General features: G+C 49.6%; 1 protein-coding gene across 1 annotated transcript in view; it reads right to left on the bottom strand.

Annotated features, from left to right (window-relative positions):
* The window catches only part of ST8SIA2 (ST8 alpha-N-acetyl-neuraminide alpha-2,8-sialyltransferase 2), an 81,242-nt gene extending 67,205 nt beyond the window's left edge, over positions 1-14,037 (bottom strand). Inside the window, exon 1 of the mRNA XM_037734826.1 lies at positions 13,713-14,037. Coding sequence (XP_037590754.1) covers positions 13,713-13,810 — 98 coding nt within the window. The 5' untranslated portion in view covers positions 13,811-14,037. The remainder of the gene's footprint in view (positions 1-13,712) is intronic.
* Positions 14,038-21,345: the final 7,308 nt, after the last annotated feature.

The following is a 21,345-nucleotide window of genomic DNA, read 5'->3' as shown; positions in this document are numbered from 1 at the left end:
CTCTCCATTTCTTAGCTTTTTATAACTGAGAGTGGAGTTTGGAACTGCCCTGCAGGCTGGGCAGGCCACCAGATCCACTCAGGAGCCCCCAGAACTCTAGGGAACTTTGATTGTGTGCGCCAGCTGTGAAGGGGGGCCCTCTGCTGTGTGAATGATCCCATCCTAGCCAAGCTCATTAGAGGGCTTAATGACACAGCCGATGAACGCTTTGCTGTCCAGCTTCTCCAGAAATTTCCTTCAAGTGCTCCAGCGCTGGGTCAAACCTGTTTCTGGACACACTGTATCCTCCTTGGCCTCATGTAAGAAATCACTTCAACCCTGTGCTGAGATTTCTCCTCTCATCTTCCACCTTGGGCCTCACTGGGGAGGACAAAGGAAGAGAAGTAGGCTAATAGCTACAGCCCTGGCACCTAGGAATACAGCCAGCTAGATTGCCATACAGTTTAAGTTCTTTTTCTATTTCCTAAGCAGTCACTCTGCCTGAGTCTCAGTTTACCTGTCCATAAAATGGGTTTTGTAGGGGTTTTATAATAAATGTGTGAAACGATGTATAAAAAGCTCCTGGCATACACTCAGGAATCCAACGAGTGGCTGTAATAAGAATCATTATTCATTTTTCTTGCTTTCTTTTTTTGAGATTGGTTGCCCAGGCTAGAGTGCAGTGGCGCGATCTCAGCTCACCGCAACTTCTGCTTCCTGGGTTCGAGCAATTCTCCTGTCTCAGCCTCCTGAGTAGCTGGGACTACAGCGCCTGCCACCATGCCCGGCTGAATTTTTGTATTTTTAGTAGAGATGGGGTTTCACCTTGTTGGTCAGGCTGGTCTCAAACTCATGACCTCAGGTGATTGACCCACTTTGGCCTCCCAAAGTGCTAGGATTATAGGCATGAGCCACCACTCTTGGCCTTTTTTTTTTTGAGACAGGGTTTCATTCTTGATGCCCAGGCTTGAGTGCAATGGTGACATCTAGACTCACTGCAACCTCCACCTAACCGGGTTCAAGTGATTCTCCTGCTTCAACCTCCTGAGTAGCTGGGATTACAGGCACATACCACCATACGTAGCTGATTTTTGTATTTCTGTAGAGATGGGGTTTTGCCATGTTGCCCAGACTGGTCTCAAACTCCTGGGCTCAAGTGATCCGCCCACTTCTACCTCCCAAAGTGCTGGGATTACAGGCATGAGCCACTGTGCCTGGCCAAGAGTCATTATTCATTTTTCTGACATCCATTTGGTGGTCACTCTAGGCTGACTCTGTGATGGGCAAGGGAGCTACACGGAAAGGCTTTCCCTGGTATGATGGGTCAAGGTCATTGCTTAGGCCTGAGGCTCTACAGAAGTCAGGGAAACCAGTCACTCCCCCAGCAGAGTGTGCATACGATTCACTTGGGGCTTGTTACTGAGCAGATTCTGACTCGGCAGCTCTAGGGCCGACGTAGGGCCTGAGACGCTACATTTCTCCCACACATCCAGGTGATGTCCATGTTGCTGGTCTGAGGACCGCACCGAGTGACAAGGCTGTGGTTCTCAAAGTGTGGTCCTGAGATGGGCCAGCAGTGTCAGTATCACCTGGAACTTGTTAGAGATGCAAATTCTCAGGCCCCGCCCCAGGCCTGCGGCAACAGAAACTCTGGGCCGCGTCCTCGATCTGTTTTTAAGAAGCCCTCGAGGTGATCGTGATCCTCTGTCAAGTCTGATAATTGGCTCTGGCATCTCTAGCCTCCTGGAATCTGCCTTACGTGCTCATTCCTGTGGTATTAGAGGAATCGTGGGGCTTGAGCCTAAAAAGGAAGAGCCAGCTGTGTTCTACCTCGTCCCAGCTCAGCAGGAGCCAAGCCTTGGATCAGTATCTTGGACCCTTTTCTTTTCAGGTTCACCCTTAAGCCAAAAACACTGTTTAGAGGCCACCCCTAGGCAGGTGGTAAAGCAAGGGACTTCCGGAAGCCGCGTCTGGGAGGGAGGGGGCTCTGGGCTGTCTTGGCTTCCCTCCCCCATCACTCTGGACCCTCACTGCATCTTAGGCTTTGGTGAAACGTTATGGACCCGTCACTGAACTTAGATGGATAGCCGGCCCACAAGAATTGAGTGGCCACACAAAAGTGTGCTTGCACTTTCTACAATCCTAAATCCCAGACGTTGGGTATTTGGGTTGCCTCCAGCTTCAGCATCCAAACATACAACCAAGTGATGATTTGTATTTTTCTGATTCTGTGTCTACAGCCACACTTCTCCCCTTTTCTCCCTCCATTTCCTCTGTATCTGCTTTTTGGGACTGTATTACTTTTAAAATTAAATAATACTCACACTGATACTGCTTTGTTTAAGAGCTCTTAAAATAAGTCCGTGTGTCTCGAGCACCTGCTAGGAACTCTTCTGGCTGCTTATGCGTGTGTGTGTGTGTGTGTGTGTGTGTTTCAATTGTGGTAAAATACATGCAACATACAATTTAGCATTCTAACTATTTTTAAGTGTACAGTTCAGTGGCATTGAGACATTCATATTATTCTGCAACTATCATCACCATCCGTCTGCTGAGCCCTTTTCATCTTGTAGAACTGAAACTTTGTACCCACTGAACACGTGCCCCTTCCCCGTCCCCAGTCCCTGGCCACCACCATCCTGTTTTCTGTTTCTATCAATTTAACCATTCTAGATGCCTTCTGTAAGTGGAACCATATAGTAGTTGTCCTTTTGCCACTGGCTTATTTCACTTAGCACAATATTCTGAAGGTTCGTCCACGTTATAGCTTGTGTCAGAATTTCCTTCCTTTTTAAGGCTGAATAATATTCCACTGTATGTATATACCTGTTTTGTTTTTTAAGAAACAGGGTCTCACTGTATTCCCCAGGCAGGTCCAAACTCCTGGGCTCAAGCTATCCTCCAGCCTCTGCTTCCCTAAGAGCTGGGGTTACAGGTGGGAGTCACCCTACCATATTGTTTATTCATTTACCCATTGATGGACACCTGAGTTGCTTCTTGTTTTTTTAGCTACTGTGAATAAGGCTACTATGAACAAGGGTGTACAAATATCTGTTTGAATCCCTGCTTTTAATTCTTTTTTTTTTTTTTTTTTTTTTTTTTTTTTTTTTTTTTTTTTTTTTTTTTGAGTTAGAGTCTTATTCTGTTACACAGGCTGTAGTACAGTGAGGCAATCTCGGCTCACTGCAACCTCTACCTCAGGTTCCTCTACCTCAGGTAGAGGTTGCAGTGAGGAAAATCAAGTGATTTCCCTGCCTCTGCCTCCCAAGTAGCTGAGAGAGTACAGGCGTGCACCACTATGCCTGGCTAATTTTTTTTTTTTTTTGTATTTTTAGTTGAGACAGGGTTTCACCACGTTGGCCAGGCTGGTCTCAAACTCCTGACCTCAGGTGATCCGCCCACTTCAGCATTCCAAAGTACAGGCATGAGCCACCACACGCGGCCCCTGCTTTCAATTCTTTTAAATACATACCCAGAAGTGGAATTGCTGGATCATATGGTAATTCTATGTCAAATTTTTTTAGGAACAATCATACTGTTTTCCATGTATCATTTTACATTCCCAGCATTTGTGTTTTATTTAATCCAGAACACTGTGAGTTGGGTATTATTAACCCCATTATACAGATTAGGAAACTGAGACTCAGAAAGGTGAGGTCCCTTGCCTGAGGTCACACAGGTAATAAGTGTTCCACTGGTGACTAGTGCCTTAATCTTCCAATAGTAGCTCCCAGGTGTTCCAAAGGTATGGCCCAGTGTCCTGAATCGTATGCCATGAGTCCAGCTCTGGCAAGAACGTGTCAGTCCTTTTATATAAAAGTAGGGCCCCAAGTCGTCAGCAGGGAGAGCTGTGTGATGAATACCTAAGTGAGTCATTCTGTTGCTCTGCTGGAGGTCAGAGCTATGGTGGGCAGTTCTGGCAGGTTGCGGAAGGGCCTGTGGAGACTTAACTGGCTTTACCACTGAGGCCGGGCCATCATGGGTCTTTCTTTGGGATGCCCTCTGTCAGCACGTTGCTGCCGTTGTGTCCAGCTGGCCTGAGAGGCTCCCTGCCCAGGCCAGGACAGAATGCCACTGGGAGTTTCTCTCTTGCCCTTCTCTTTTCTTCTCCTGGGAACTAAATGGTTTGATCAGGGTGCAATCCGGGCATCATCCAGAGTCCACCTAAAGTCAAATCCAAAGTGTTGGGAACCTCAAGAGATGGAGTAGGAGCGCCTTTACTGTTTACAGGAAAATAGCAAACTAAAGTCACCTGCCCTATCAATTTACTCACTCACTTTCCCAGACACTGTATGCCTCCTACCTTCATTATTTAAGCTACTCTGGCATTTACCAAGAAGGTGTGAATTAACCCTGGGTATCACTCCTCCATGTGCAGCTGATATTCTTGCTTTCAAAATGAGAGCTGGGGAAGCCCAGCGACAAGCGCTAATACCTCCCTGGGTTGAGCCCAGGTATGTCTGCCTCTCCCACAGCCTCTGCTGAAGTGCTGTGCCCAGTGTACCTCCCTGGGTAGAACCCAGGTATGTCTGCCTCTCCCACAGCCTCTGCCGAAGTGTTGTGCCCAATGGTGACAGATGCCATTGTATTCGTGAAGCTGTCTGACATTGATGAGTCTTTTCTATAGTCTCAAAAGTTTCCAGCATCTCTGTGCAAATTCTCTGCATGGTTCAGAAAATGGGACAGAGTATAAGAGGCCTGGGGCAGGAGGGAGGAGGGACGGGGGTGAGCAGCCAGGTAACCTCAGTATAAAAAAGTGGCTAAGACCAGATGGACCATGGAGTCAGGCAAACCTGGGTGGAATCCCAGCTCTGTGTTTCCTAGCTGTGTGACCTTAGCAAGTCCTGGGAGCTCTCTGAGTCTGCATTTCCTCATCTGCAAATGGGCTAACAGGGTGCAAGGGAAGGTTGAGTGAGGTGACGCATGTGAGCTCTCAGCAGAATGCGGCTACTGTAGGAAAGGGAGCTTTCTGGCATGTGCCAGCTCCTTGCATGAAGCCTGACCCCTCCCTCCCTTGTCAGGCCCTCTTGACCTGGGGAAGTTGACAGCATCAACCCTTCTGTCTTCCCCTAGAAGAAAATTCCTCTAGGCCTTAATCGTTTGTGTTTTTTTCTCTTCTCTCTCAGTGTGTCTATCTCTGCCTGGAAATGAGATGGTCATACACATGCTGCACTCTGGAGCCGTTTAGATGAGACTCTGTGGGGGGACGCTGCTGTGAGAGGAGAGGAAAGGAGGGGAGGTGGAGGCAGAGCCGTGTGCCCCAGCCCTCATTCCACATTAAGGTGTTCTGGAGCTGGCAATGCTAAATTGTATTGATCTGTTTGGCTGTCATGTCCCATTATGGCCTGGGATCCAACATGCTGTTCCTCAAGTTTCCTTCAGCATCACTGCATCCCAGGGTTCTCTCTCCCATAGACCTTTGCACTTCCAAGGCTTATTCCTAGAAAATATGAGCATGCATCTCTTCCTCACTGGATGTCATTTAGGGCATCATCGTTGGAGAATTCTCCTTGTTCCCTGGAGCCTGGGTTCAAATCCTAGCTCTGCACCTTACCAACTGTGTTATTTAACTGCTCTGTGCCTCAGTTTCCTAATCTGTAAAAGGGAGATGATAATAACACACACCTCCTTCTGTTGTGAGGGTTACAGGTGTGAATATAGAGGAGTGTTTAGAAAACCATTTTGACCCCAGCAGATACAGACAAAAAATGACTTTGTTGTTATTCTCTGCTGGCATTAGCCTCCATGGGGAAGAAAATATGTGAGGAGTGAGGCTATTTCCTGAAGCAAGCTTCTCAGAGTACCTTGTGGACCCGGACTATCAGATTTCAAGGACCTATAGTATTTCCAGAACATTGGGGTTGGGGACTCATGAGGTTACCAACCCCTTCAGCCAAGGGAGAATAACTACCATCACCCTCTTTCATAAAAGAAAGGACATCTTAGTACCCCAAAGGAAAAACAAACATTATCTCAGAATATAGAAGAGTTCTTTCTGGCAACTTGAGACTATTAATAATCGTGGCTAGATTGTGCTTTTTTTTTTTTTTTTTTTTTTTTTTTTTTTTTTTTTTTTTTTTTTTTTTTTTTAATTTGTCTCCTTTCAGATCACCACACATTTGTGGATCACCATTTAGGAGCCACTGACCTAGGGGTCCTTTCATCCTTCCCCATCAGCTAAGAAGCTGGAGGAGGAATTGTTGCCTGGAACCTTAAAAAGGTCCAGGAAGCAGAGCTGGGTCCCTCTGCGTTCCTCTGGTAATAACCAAAAGGCACTGGGAAACCCTTTGACAGAGCTGAGAGCTTCATGCTTGTGGGGCAGTTTGGGAAGTCAGCCGCACACCCACACAGCAAGGTGGGACACCGGATTTCCCAGGGGAGTGAGTCGGGACCCCAAGTGCTCGAAACTGTCCGGAGGAACCTTGGCTGCCAACGTGTAACACAGACTCATGTCGTGTGGGGCCACTGCTCGCCCCGCTTGCAGCTGGTCCCTCCTTGCATTCATTTTCTCAGCCCAAGCTGAGAAAACACGGGGACAGACAGGTTCCATCAGGACACGGGGCAGCTTCCTAGCCGGATGATGAATTGCAGGAGACTAGGGAGAATTTAAAACCAGCCCAGATGCCACCCAGGAGAGTGACTAATCTCAATGCTTAAGGACCAGCATCAGCTCTGGAGAGATGGTCAGCAAGCCCAGGGGCAGCCAGCCAGCCAGCCACAGGGGACAGTGCCTCACCCCGGGGTGCCTCTCCAGAAGATGAGCCTGTCCCCATGCCCTGGCAGGAGACAGCCACCTGACTCACCCAGCTGGTGGCCTTCCTGTTCCTGTCCCTCCGCTGGCCATTTTCACTATGTCCTCCCATCTGTCTCTAACTCATTTCTGCTTGAGACAGCTAAGGGAGAGATGAGGCTTCTGATCTTATCTAGGATCCACACAGCTGCCCCGAGTCTTGACCGGTGCTTCATAAGGAGAATCTTTGAGATGACACCTCCCGACCTGACCTCACGTTTCTTACTTTGTCAATGTCTCTTAGGCTAACCTTCCAGCATCCTACCTGGGGACCAGCTTTTGCAAGGAAACAGCTGGCCCTGCATTCCTGGTCTGTGCTCAGTGCCACATGACAGGGCTGGCTGTCCTTCCAGGTGGGGTGGGTGGGGGCCAGCCTCAGCAGCGCTGTGGGCAGTGGAGGGCTGGAAAGGGCTCTCTGGAGAACCAACAGCTGGCAGAGCCTTGGCATCTGGGCTCTGGCTCTTTGCTTTTTGTCTAAACTGGCAGTGGACAAACACCACTGGATCCCCTGCTCTTACAAATTCGAAAGAGGCTTTTATTTCCATTGGCCCCAAACACGCTGCAACGGTGAATAACGTCACAGCCAGCTTGTGCTCATCACCAGGCTGTGCCTTCCATGCTGGACACATAGGAAAAGCTGGGGCTTCCAGATCAACTGGAGGGTTTTTATTTGTCGTTAGAATCGTATGTACTTTTGGGAGCCGAGAGGCTGAATGCTTATTTTTGCCATATCCTCGGTCAGAGTTTGTTCATTCAGAAAATTTGTTATGAGCTTCATTTACTAAACTATATACTTATCACCAGGCTGGGGATAAAGGATAAAATAAACATAACTGTGAAATGTATCTCCATGGGGTGCTGCATGATGCAGTGCCAAGGGTGTGCACAGGAGGGGCAACCAACCAGATGTCCCGGGAGGGGATGGCATCTAGGAGGTACCAGACCTTAGCCTGGAAGGAGGAGACGGAGCAGTGAGAGGAAGGAAAGGCCTGGGAGGAGCAGAGCAACAGCAGGAAGGACGGTGTGTGTGCAAGCATGTGCAAAGGCACAGAGGAATGAAATCCTAGGCCATTTTGGGAACCTGTAAGCAACACAAATGACTGTAGCCCAGCCCGGGTATAGACAGAGGCAAAGGCCAGGTGATGCACTGCTTTGTATGCCCTGCTAAAAACAACGGGAACCTTTCTAGCATCCCCTCTCTCTCGAAGTATTTATAATTTGCAATCTACAACATTTCCAATTTGTAAAACTGAAAACATGTTTAAAACCTAGCAACCCTGCCTTCCAGGGGGAAGAGGCCCTGAGTGGTGAATTGGTTTCTAAGATAGATATCTATTTACAATTTAAATTCGATGCTTGGAACGGTTGGCAACAAGGACTTGGAGCAAGTGAGTTAAAACCAGACCTTCTTCCTCTCCTGTTTTAACTACCAGTCATGCTTGCACTTCAGGGAAGTATACCAGGACTACGGAGAAGAACGGGCTTAAAAAAAACCTGGCATCATCGTCCTGAGCAAACATGTGTGCTCCTTACGGACTGCCTGGACTGCAGCTGCTCAAGGTCATTTTCTTTTGCATCCACGTGCACTCATCCACTAAACGATGTACCTCACCTCACCTCACCCTCGGCTGTTGGCAGTACTTGCTGCCTGCTCACAGATCTCGCCGTGGTTGATGATCAGAGCTAGGCTCTCCTTGTCTAGTGTTTTCCCAGACAGGGCCTGGTGTTTGGCTGGAGTGCACTAGGACCCCTGGCCACGGTGTGCTGGACGGCATCAGTTCTGATGGGTCAGATGTCCATTCTAACAGGTTGGTGCCTGAGAGGGACCAGCTGTTAAATACCTTTACTATCTCCCCTGCTCCAGACACCTAAATGCCCACACATACAGCATGTAGTATCAAGGCAGGCTCTTTCCATTGACATTAGAATCAGGTTTGCAATGGGACAGGAGCTTTCCCTTCTCCTGTCACGTTAGCCCCAGCCTCCACCTGAGAGTCTGGAGTGCCCATCCCCATGCAGGTGACCTTGTGTGACAGGCTGGAAGCAGAGCTGGGTCCCTCCACATTCCTCCAGTAGTAACCAGAAGGTGCCGGGAAAGCCTTGGACAGAGCTGAGAGCTTCATGCTTGCAGAGCAGTTTGGGAAGTCAGTCATTTAATGCCATTCTGTCCTCCAGCAAGGCACTGAACCTAACTGGACGAGAGGGCCATTTTAGGGAGATGTGCCCAGACTCCTCCTCTCTTCCTCCTCATTCACCTTCTCTCTTTGTAAGTGACTGATGGAGAAACTACTAAGGCCAGACCAGGCTCTGAGGAAAACTCTGGGCCTTTAGAAGAACCGCGGGGGATGAGTTAGTCTTCGGATGTATTCCCTAATATTAGCTCAGGGTAAAAGAAATAACTCAGAGGACAAGGCAGTCTAGCATGATGGTGGAGAGCAAGCATGGACTTCAGCCTTCCATAGAGCTGCTTTATCACACGTTTATCAGTAGGGTATACTTCTTCATCAATAAACCGGGGGTAGCAATGGTACCTACTTTAGAGAGTTCTGGTGAGGATCCAGTGAACATGCTTCAAAGCAGTTAGCATGGCATCTGGCACACAGAGCTCTACAGACAGTGCCACTGGTAGGTGACCACTGGATTGCCACCAGGCTAGAATGTGTTAATGCCTAGAAAGCACTTGGAATAGCTCTTGGCCCTTAGCAAGCACTCGGCAAATGCTAGCCCCCGTCATCACCTTCACCACGGTCATAATTGCTATTGTTATCATTACTAGTTATTCACCTTCTCTTTAACAAGATTTCTGTCATTCCTTTATGGTTAGAGGAACGAACATGAGGATTAGGGCATTGGGTTACAAAAGAGGGACTTGTGCAAGCCTGTCCTGCCCTTAACCAGCCAGGGTGTGATCTCAGATTAGTGATGTTACTTCTCAGCATCAAATTTACCCTGATTGATCAAAAGGAAAGGTTTCTATAGGGGAAGCCTTAGGCTCTCTTCCTGTCCCAAGGTTCTGTGAGTTTCTTTCTTCCTTTTTTATTTTTTTGAGATGGAGTCTCGCTCTATGGCCTAGGCTGGAGTGCAGTAGTGCAATCTCGGCTCACTGCAACCTCTTCCTCCCAGGGTTCAAGCAATTCTCCTGCCTCAGCCTCCAGAGTAGCTGAGATTACAGGCACCAGCCACCATGCCTGGCTTATTTTTGTATTTTTAGTAGAGATGTGGTTTCACCATGCTGGCCAGGCTGGTCTCAAACTCCTGACTACAAGTGATTTGCCTGCATCAGCCTCCCAAAGTGCTGGGATTACAGGAATGAGCCATTGTTCCCAGCCAGCTCAGTGAGTTTCAACCTTGCCCAAGGATGCTGTGTGTGTGCCCACCACTGTGCCAGACTCAGGAAAGATATTCATCCAATATTCGTTCATTGAATACCTTCTCTGTGCGAAGTTCCATGGACTCCATGGTGGGCAAGACAGCTGTGCCTCACAATCCCCTAGCGGAAGTTACACTCAGATTAAAGCCCAAGGAACAATCAATCGAAGAAGATGTTAGGTTGCACCTTGGTCGAATTGGACCTAAAACTTGGGAGGGTGCATGAATTGATCAGGAGCTGTTTTACCAAAGCTCCACCCAATTTCTGACTTGGAATTTGAATTCAAGTTGGCTACCAGGCAGGATTCTCTAGCCGCTTCGCAGAGAACTTATCTTTCTACATTTTGTTTTCTTATTCAGCTCCAGCTGAATGACAGCAAGCAAGTCAGAAATGAAACTTTTGAAAATAATCACTAAGGAAAAGAGATGTGTGTCTCAGAAAACTCCCCTCAAAGAAAGCCCTGCCCCTCACTCTGTGGTGTATAATTTTTCAGGCAGGACAGGACCTCTGAGACCACCACATTAAAAGCCTCATTTTATAAGAAACAGAATCAAAAGCTTCAGAAAAGCAAATCTCAGTTTTATTCCTCCAGATAATGCCCATGTAATTGACTTTCTTCTTTCACTTTTTTTTCATTCCTTAATTCTTGAAAAAGTTACCCCCCAAAGAGGTTCCTTCCATCTTTCCTTCCTTCCTAGCAGATCACAAGGTCCCGCTGTTCATTACTTTCCAGAAACAGCCATCCTTCTAGAGCCACCGCTTTCTCCCAGGGGCCGGCACTGGGAGATCACCTATAATCCTCCCTGGTACAGGTCCAGAGCAAATTGGGGATGGAGGGGCAGGGCTGGTGCAGCAGCCTCGTGTGCTTGAGTATGACTCCAGGTCTCCAAGAAGGCATATGGTGAGGAAGGCAGAGCCCTCTTGATGCCCCTCACTGGCCACTGTGCCAATGCTCTTATCGGGCGCTGAGCCCAGCTGCTCAAAGTTGGGGTAATTCCAACAGTGAATTTAGTGGCTGTGTGTTAAAATCTCACTTGTGCCAGGCGTGGTGGCTCACGCCTGTAATCCCAACACTTTGGGAGACCAAGGAGGGCAGATCACCTGAGGTCAGGAGTTCCAGACCAGCCTGGCCAACATGGTGAAACTCCATCTCTACAAAAATACAAAAATTAGCCTGGTGTTGTGGCATGTGCTTGTAATCCCAGCTTCTCAGGGGGCAGAGATAGGAGAATTGCTTGAACCCAGAAGGCGGAGGTTGCAGTGAGCTGAGAATATGCCACTGCACTCCAGCATGGGCAGCAGAGTGAGATTCCGTCTCAAAAAAAGAAAAGAAAAGAAAAGAGAAAAGCCTTCACTTGTAAGCAGACAGAAGGTGCTGCTGGGATTCCCATGCTCTGCCCCGTGTCTTTCCTACTCCAGCCATGGTGAATCTCAAAATACGTCTCCATTCCCCAGGATTAAATGTGTGGGGCTGACTGTGGATAGAGCTGGAGTATCCCTCCCAGGAATGGCACGTGCAGTGTTGGTCTAAGGCAGCTGCATCAGCCAGAGAGAGGGGGTGTCTCAGGACTGGTCAAGCCAGTGGTCAGCCTGGGGCAAGAGGAAAGAGAGGGAAGGAAGATGGCACAAGAGATGACATATTGGACTTGTTTGACTTTTTTTTTCCCCCTAGGATCAACCCAGCAGAGACAGGATAAAAAGAAGTAGGGAGCCCCCAAGTGAAACAGGTCCCAGGGGTATGTACATACATGGGAACAATCTGATGGCGCGGAGCACAGGCTTCGGTGCATTTGGCAAGAAAGTGCAATATTATGTGCAAAATGATCTCCTGATTGCATTTTAAAAATTAAAAGTCCCCAGCATATGGAAGGTATTTGCTAAGAATTCAGTAAATGGATGACCTAGGGTGCCTGGAGGAGCACAGCACTTGTTTTTACAGCAGAACAACGGTTAGCGCCGGATCTTCCCTCCCAAAGCAGCAAAGGTTAGCAAGTGATCCGGGCCAGGCAGAGCCCACATCCGGAAGAAACCGAAGAGCCCAGAGGGCCTTTCTCACGGCATCTTCCATCACCCTAAGACGTGACTTGCCTGATTTCCTTCCGATCCACGTTTCTGAGGCGAACACTATGAAAAGTGGCATATTTATCTCTCTGTGGGAGATGGCGGCACGTTGTGTATTAACTGCACAGCATTTGTGAAAGTTTTCAGAGCTCTTTGCGAAACCGAGAATGAGAGAAAGAGGCGGGGAGAGGGGTTCAGGAAGCCCAGTGGAGTTCACAGAGGGAATTCGGGGAGATGGGCAGAGGCAGGGAGAAAGAGCAGGAAGTGGCACTTGTCCCAAGTTTTGGTCCTTGGGGACCTCAGCATCCTGGGCCCTGGACTGGCATCTCCCATTTGAGGGACTGACTGACAGCGTGGCGGACCCTCAGCAAGCTCAGATAACAAATGGAATCACACATGGGACAAAGGCGGGGCGCACGCGGCGCGGGACTGGAGAAGAGCGCCCGGCCGGGCACAAATCCCACGGAGGAAGAGACCTTCTGCCCTCTCCGAGACCTCACCTTCCCCTGCCCAGGGCCAGGAAGCTCTCCTCGGGCCTCAGACCCCCGGCTTCCTCCCCCCCTGCAGTCCACCGCCCTTTGGAGGTTCCGGAGAGGGGCCCGGCCTGGCGAGCCGAAGGCTGCATGGCGGGGCGCGAGTCTCAGCCTCCCGGACCCACCACGGGTGCGTCACGCGCCTCAAACGCGCGCTCCAGGAGGTCTGGAGCTGGGAGGGTCTGGGCTGGGGTCCCGCCCCACCTCTGGCGAGGTAGGGAGGAAAAACGGCCAGATCGCCCGCCTGAGGGCCCGGAAGGCGGCGGTAGGGACTTTCCTGAAATGTCTGGGTCTCCGCGCCGCGAGCGCACAGGAACCCAGGGTCGCTGGGGTTGCTGTGGCTCCGTTGGACACCCAAAGCCAGGCGAGCGCGAGGGTCTCAGCCCGGCGATACGAGCCCTTCTCTAGCGATGCCAGCCCCTGCGCCGGGCTCCTGTGTGCCTGCCTGTCTGTGCAGGGGACATTCCGCTTCCCCGGAGCCCGGGCAGAGCCCGAGTCCTCCACCCCGGCCCGGGGAACCCCTCCCCCAGCTCAGAGATCCCCGCGCGCCCCCTGCCCACTTTGCCAAGGCGAGAAAGCGGCCGTGCTGGAGACAAAGAAACTCCTGCCTCCCTCCACTCTCGGCCCCTCCGCCCGCCGGAGACACTCCCCGGCGCCCTCCCTCGACCCCGGCAACACTGCGCTCGGACGTGCCAGGCCTGGGGGGTAGGGTGGGTGAGTCCGCTTCCCGACGCGGGCCAGCTGGGGGCCTCCCGCGAACCCCGCCCGGGGACACCCCGCCGCAGCCGCGCCCCCAGGCTCCGCGCCCGAAACCGTCCCGGGCCCCTGTCCCTGCCACCTTCTGGCAGACCGTCTCCGCCTCTCCAGCGGCGCTACAGGGGGGCGCGGCGCACACAAAGGGGTCCGGGAGGTGGAGAGTGCGGAAGGAGGGCGAGATCCCGCCGGGGCTCCGGGCAGGGGCCCGGGCGCAGCTATTTACCCGATTTCTTCTTCAATCTCCGAGATGTCTGCGAAGATGAGGAAGACCACGAGCAGCGTGAGCGCGGCCAGCATCCAGCTCCGGAACTGCAGCTGCATGGTGGGTTCGCGCCCGCCGGGACACACGCGGGCCGGCGCGAGCAGCAGGGGTTGGAGGGCGCAGCGGTGGACACCGGAGCCTCGGTACACCGCACGCAGCTGGGCAGACAGACACCCTTGCGCTCCGGGCGAGTCCGGGCCGGCGGCGGCGGCAGCGGCAGCGACAGGCGGGGGTTGCTCAGGCACGGCGAGCCCGCTCGCTCCCTCCCGGCTCCCGCCCGCCCCTCCCTCCCGTCCCCTCCCCTCCCCCGCCCCGCGCCCGGCTCCGCGCTCAGTTTGACAGCTTTGCTCCGCGCCTCTGCTCGCCTCCTCCCACCAACTCCAACGTCCAGGAGCTGGCCTGGGCTTCTCCCGCCTGGTTTTATTCAGCTCCCTGGAGCTGCCACTCCTGGCCTAGAGGGGCCGGGCTGCGGCCACTGCGTGCCACCAGGTCCAGAACTGAGCCCCGGGAAGTGCGCGCACCGCCCGGCGCACCCCTCCCGCTGGCAAACGCCCTCCCTCGCCCGCTCTTTGTCCAGTGCCCTGGCCTCCTCGCAAAGTTTTCTCGGCACAAAGACCAACACCTGGGGACAGCCCCCAGTGCGCGGCGAGAAGACGTTTCAGCCAGGCAGATGTTTCAGCAGTTGATGAATTAGGCGGGGAGGTGGCGTAAGGGGAGGAGAAAAGGAATATCCGAGACAGGCCAACTTCGGTGTAGATGCCGACTACAGTTTGTGGGCGAGGCTCTCAGCCGACGAGAAACCACTCCCCCCAGGTGCTCCCCGGGGTCTCCACTTACAGACCCGACACTGGGTCCAGAGAGCCCTCCAAGCTGCCCCAGGTCGTGCCATCCTGGCTAGAACCCCGGACTAGAACCCCATTGGGAGACTCAGCGCCCTGCTTTGCCTCCGCCCTGGCGGAACTGGGGCCGCGTGGCCTTCATCTCCCCCATTCTTGCACTCTCAATAACCTTCAAACCAATAACCCCGGAGTCCTATCTTGATCAAAATGCCTCCTAGAAAAATATGGCTCCCACAAGGGGTAATGCCTCCCACCCTTCCTGAACATTTTACACTTCCACAGCCTTAGACAATTTAAGTCAAATTACATTTCGCACCAACCATTGGTCAGGGGTGGGAAGGGCCCCATTAAGTTTTACTGGAATTAGATAATTGCCTTTTTTTGTTGTTGTTGTTGAACTAATTGGAACAATTCCTGAAATTAAGAAATGTCACTTTCCAGAAATTATCACCTGGTTTATGAAAGGGTCCTTGGGGTTTGTGTGGGGAGGGGTCCTGTTGGAAAAGCTGTGTAGAATGTCCTAAGTGCTGGAAACCACACCCCTATGAATGGGAGGGGCGGGTTGACTGTGTCTCCTGGACCAGAGGAGTTTGTCGAGGGGCTGGCAGCAGCCAAGTCCCTTTTGGCGCCCCCGGGGATGTAGGAGTGCCTTTGAATTTCCACCAAAGCACCGCTTGCCCAGGCATGGTAGCTCACGCATGCAGTTTGGGCAGCTGAGGCGGGCGGATTACAAGGTCAGGAGTTTGAGACCAGCCTGTCCAACGTGGTGAAACCCCGTCTCTACTGAAAATACAAAAATTAGCCGGGCGTGGTAGCACAAGCCCGTAATCCTAGAAACTCAGGATGCTGAGACAGGAGGATCGCTTGAACCCAGGAGGCAGAGGTTGCAGTAAGCCGAGATCCCACCACTTCGCTCTAGCCTGGGCGACAGAGTGAGCACCGCTTGTGCCCAGAGCCCTTCTGCCTCTGTGTGTGTCAGGAGGGGCAGGAGGGAGGGTTTCAAGCCGGGGGCTGCTGCACTTGTTGACCCTGGGAGCCAGGACGGGCTCTCCACGCAGGAGGAGCTCCCATCACCCTGCCTGGAGAGCAGATTAGGGAAGCAGCACAGGGGTAGGGAGAGCTCCCCATGGCCTCCTTTGAGGAGGGCCAGGAGCAGGTGTCTTTTCCCCAGAGGAAGGATGTAGTAATTCCCACCTCAGCACTTCATTTCTTTCCCTGCCCTTGGCAAAGTCAGTGCACCTCTGCCTCTTTTACAGTAAGCGCCTCGGAAATGCCACATATTTTTCTTGGGGTGAGAATGTCGAGATCCCTGTTGGACGTCACTCTCCCTGTCAGAGGCAGAGACAAGACGTCGAAAGAGGGGTTTCCCATCAGTGTGGCTGGCATGTGGTCTAACCATCCTGACTTCAGGTTTTCAAAACGCCAGGTCTTGCTTCAAGGGTGATTTGGTCATCATTTTGCCTTGTTTTTCTGAAAGGAATGGTTGAGATATCCGAATAGTGAGGGGAAAGAGCAGGGTGTGCCCGGTATGCTGCTCAATATTTGAATTCACTCCAATGTGCAGGAATATTTAACCTACCTTGTAGGGCTCTGTGCTAGGGGCTGGAAACACCAGGTGGAGAGACACATCTCGGGTTTCCTGCCCTCTAGTGGCTCACTGTTCAAAAAAACCAGACATTCAAGTTTCTGATTAGGATAGGGGATTTGAGCTACAGTAGATCTAAGGTTTCCTGGCTCATATAATTGATTAATAAGATGATGCAAAAGTCCAAGAAGAAACTGGCCGGCCTCTTTCTCCTCTGTTCTCTGCTCCTGTCCTTTTCTACTTACTACACTCTTACCATGCAGAACATCATGGCAGTGTTGCCGTGATCCTAAATTCACCAGGTCAGGTAAACGTCTTTGCTGCAAGCACGACGACAGCAGAATCTATTTCCATTTCCTGTTCGGTGACCCATGTTCCCATCCCAGGCTCATCTTCGTCCTTTGCACGCACCAGAGAAGAGTCGTATGAGCGAAGAGGTAACAGCAGAACCTTTTGTTGAATAGTTCCATTCCATTTAGAGAAATCCCTGCAATCACTCCACAAAGCAATGCCTCTCGAGTGTATCTGTTGGGAAGCGGAGTTAGCTTTGTCACGTAGACGCTGTCCTTGCAATGAGTCACTGAAGTGGGATTTTTCGTGGAGGGTGATGGGGGACCCTTGTGATCATTGACCATAGCATACTTGCTGTCTATGATCACTCAGGCTTGGGTCTACTCGGGCCAGCTACTTTAACAAGTGATCTGTGTACCTCCACCACCCATTGCTGCCTCTGAAAAGTGAGTTTGTTTCTGGAATCCGGAAGAAGGAAGAATGATGAGATTGGCAGCGAATGTCAGTCTGTTGATGTGAACTGCCATCCTGACCCCTCCCCTCCTGCTTGCCTTTCCGTTTAAGCAAGTATCTTATTCTGCCTTGGATTTTCCAAGAAGCTAGAGGGTCCCACGGTCATCACTTCTGTAGACTAAGTCATCGAATGTTTGGGTTAAAATGCAGGAGTGGTTACAAATTAAAAGCCATTACCATCCATTAACATTTTAACTCAAATTAATTGAGTATATAAGCTATTCAGGCAACTGGTAAGGCCCTGGGCAGTTTGTAGTAATGAGAGACAGAGGCCAAGAGGCTTTTCAGAAGCTCAAAGGAGCCCGACAGGGTCACACACAGACATCCCTTCTTTGTGTCTGACCCTGGCTGAAGGCATGTTTGTCCTTCTAGCTGCAACCTCAAGAAAGAGGAACCACCCAAAGCCTGAATTCGTGGAAACTCTAAAACTTTATCTACCATTTAGACACAGGGCGAAACTCCCTCCTTCACCCCAGCGATGCAGAGTTTTCACCTGAGCGACTTCTTGGGAATAGTAAGGTCTGTATTGATAATAATTTGTCCAAGGGACTGGCTGGAAATGGGGGCAAGTCAGACAGGGGAGGGAACAAGGGGGAATGGAGCTAACATTTGTGAGCTCACACAAATGCAAGGCACGGACCTGGACTAGTTCTCCTGTTTAATCCTGGCAACCCTTTCACATAGATAACATTATCTCCCTTTTACATTTGAGGAGTCTCAAGCCAAATTCCTACCCTGGCCCCGGTAACACGTGGGACAGTGGATTGGCCAACAGCCTCTTCTGTACCTGGGGCAATTCTAAATAGATTTCTAAACAGGTATCTTTGTGAATTCTGACTGTGAGCCCTTAGTTCTGGCATGTCAGGATTCTGGGAACAAATCTATCTTCACTCACTGTGTACCCTTCATCATTTGTGAGACTGTAAATCTCCGTTTTTATCTTTTCACATGGAAAAATTAGTTCTTTCAATCAATTCAGACTTTTTTTTTTTTTTTTTAAATTAAGAGTAAATAACAATCTCATCCAAAATTCTGAACTGACACCTTTGAACTTGCTCTAAGAGCAATTTAGAATGTGAAATAGCTACAAAGTTGTAATGGTCTTGCTTTTTCATCATCTCTGAAGGAGGAACTGTGTGCATGTGTTGGGGATGGGTAGGATGGGAGGGTGATGTTAACAGGCAGAATATCATAGTCGGGATAGATTCATTGGCTATTGTGTTTCTGCACTGCTAATAAATGAGAGAACTTGGTTTGTCTTGAGAAATTTACACTAAGTTGAGTACTCTCACAAAAGCAATGCTTTTCGCTTCAAATTCAGACTCAGAGTGGTAAGAATATGGAAAAGTCAAGGACACATTTGCATTCCATTTGTAACTTTTTTTAAATAACAAAATTATGGTTTAGCCAAGGAGAGAAAAGAAATGTACTGAGGCGATTGCTGTAAATATTTACGAGATTATCAGTAAGAGATCTTAGGAGAGGTGTGAGAATGAGCTCCATAGTGAGCGGAAGTGGCGGCAGTGGGGGGATGGTTCAATGATTTTTTTTTTTTTTTTTTGCTAGGGTTTTTAGCAAACTCTTCAGTTGAGACTCAAGGCAGTATTGAACCAAAGCATGAAGTCAAGTGCCAGACAGCAGAGAAGCACAAATAGGAATGTCCACTCATGATTCTCACCAGGGCTTCAAGGAATGATCATTTTGATCTCTGAGTCAGAATTCCTGGCTTGCCCAACTTCTTGGCTTGCCCACCTTTGCCCAGAGTTCAGCATGGCACCTTCCTTGTAGGTATCTGAGGAAGCTGGCCCGTGTTGACCATCCCTGGCTCTCAGTCTTGTGCCACTTCTCTGAACCTTAGTTTGAATCATGGACCTCAGCATTCTCAGAGCCAGAAGGGTTGGCAGAGATGGTGCTTTTCCACTCATTCATTCACTTGATAAGCATTGCTTCATTGCCTCTTATATGTCTGGACTTATGCTGGAGGGCTTGAATGTGGCAGCAAATGAGGTGAGCACAGCTCCTCCCCTGGTGGAGCTTGGAGTCCAGTGGGATTTTCCAGATGAAAAACCCTGTGACTGAGGGACCAAGAAACTTGCCAGCTGTCCCACCACGTGTTTCGGAGCTGAGAACAGATTGTAGCTCTCCTGAATCCTAGCTGAGCTCAGTGCCAGTTCTCTTTGATATATACTATTTTATTTCATGTTTGTGACACTTCAATGAGATTGGAAACTCCAAAGGGGCAGGGACTTGTATTCCTCTCTGGCCCCACATTACCTAGGAGGAAAGAACCCCAGTCCATACCTGTTCCCATCATGGTCAATTTCAAACCATCACCGTCACATCGCTGAAGGCAGACTGAGGAAAATATGTGAACTGCCTGCCATGACACAGTATTCCCACCATATTCATATAAAAAACAAGATAACTTCAAGAACATCATAGTAAAGGGTGGAAAATAAAATTAGGGAGTGATGAGTTCTGAGTATTTATTGTCTTTTTTGGATATAATTTATTGAACTTTAAGTTGACATATTTCAATTTTTAATAGTGACTCTATTGAACAGCCAGCATGAGCCACCTCCAGCACAAAACCAGGGACCAGTGGCAACAAAAGGTCACCAGTCACAATAGCTTTGTGAGCATGCCAGGTGAAATACTGTCTGTAAAGTACACTTCAAATGGGATAGTCCCCAAATGCATGGCAGCGTTCACCAGGATGTTGACCTGCTGAGATGTTGGCACCAAACACTGGACAGAGGAAGGAGCCTCTTGGTACCAAGTCAGTTTCTTGTAAAATATCCGGTTTGGAATCCTCATCCATTGCCCCCTGCCTCAAATGCAGTCTGTGTGGTTGTACATCCTTTCTTCCCAGTGCTCAGATCAGACTTGACAGAGCGGACTGGGAAAAACTGGAAAAGGGTGGTGATCAAGAGACCAGTTTGGCCTCATGGATATATTAGTTTGGATTGGATTTGGCTACAAGGGACAATAAACCCCAAATACCAGTGACTTAGTTGAAACAGAAGTTTATTTCTCCTTCATGTGCCAGTTGTCCAGCAGGCAGCCAGCACTGGTTTTGCTGTGGTTATTCTGTGATGTCCCCAGGGATTCTGACTCTTTGAGCTTCCTTTCCACCATTTCCATGGTGAGACTCATTCCTCTTGGTCCATCAAATCCATGTTCCAAGCAATAGAATGGAAGCAGAGATAATAGGGAAGAAAGAGGAAAGTTCCTGGCACCTCCAGGAGATGCTCCCATACACGCCTCTGTCCAGACCCTCTCCTGGGCCCCCCCATAGCTACAAGGGATGCAGGGAACAAATCCTTATTCTGGGCTTCTGTGTGCTCAGCTGAGACTCTGACTTGGAAGAAGGGAGGGAAAGATGTGGGGTGGGGGATGGGGACAATCAGTAGCGTCTGCCACAGTCAGAATGGAAAAGCCCATCATAGGATTTTTGTCTCCCATCCCCAGCTCTGTAGGCAAGTCCTCACCAGCCTTGTCTTATGCTTGGGTGGAGCAAGGACTTGCCGAAAGTGACTCACCATTAATGACCGAGTCTGTGGGCAACAAAACTGTTTCTGAAGCTGAGTGTCACAACACTGCATCTTCCTATTTCTTAGCGTCTTACTCGGCTACACTGATTTGCTTTTGCTCTAGGGAGGCAATATCATGGTTTAGAGCAATGCTTTGGAAACTATTTGGCAAAGGACCAAATTTTTTTCCCTGAAATCTCCAGTTGGTTTCAGAGTGAGTATCCTACTGCCTGACTGGCATTCAGTTCACACTAGATGCCCCTCGACAGGTAAGTTGTGCACCCCCAGACCCTTTATCAATAGGAGTCAGTGATTATGTGAGTCACAACATGAAGCTGCCACAAAAGCGTCTAAATGCTTGTCCTCAATTCCTATACTCTCTCAGCATCGATCAGTAATATACAGTTCATAGATCGGCACGGGTCCTTGGACCAAACTTGAGTAGTTCTGGTTTAGACTTGATTTTGAGGTCACACCTATCAGGGCTCAGAACTCATCTTTATATTTTGCTATTTGTGTGAGCTCGGCCTGTTTTAGTTCCTTGATGTTAAATGGAAACAATAATAATACTGAATTCACAGGTTTTAGTAAGAATAAACTAAGATAATGTGTCTAAAGCACTTAGTAGAATGTTAGCATAAAGTGCTCATTTCATACAGACCGTTATTTACAATATGCAAAAATAGAAAGGATAAAAAATGTAATATATTTATTTATAAAACATATATTTATTTATCATACATATATTTATTTGTCAAACAGCAGTTATCTAGGTAGTAAAATTTGCATTGATCTTGATTTTTCTTTATACTTTTCTCTGCTTTATAAATTTT

The sequence above is a fragment of the Cebus imitator genome, unplaced genomic scaffold, assembly GCF_001604975.1.
Source record: "Cebus imitator isolate Cc_AM_T3 unplaced genomic scaffold, Cebus_imitator-1.0 Scaffold19, whole genome shotgun sequence".
NCBI lineage: Eukaryota > Metazoa > Chordata > Mammalia > Primates > Cebidae > Cebus > Cebus imitator.
Note: the sequence above shows the minus strand (reverse complement) of the source record. Positions and strands in the feature narration are given on the sequence as shown.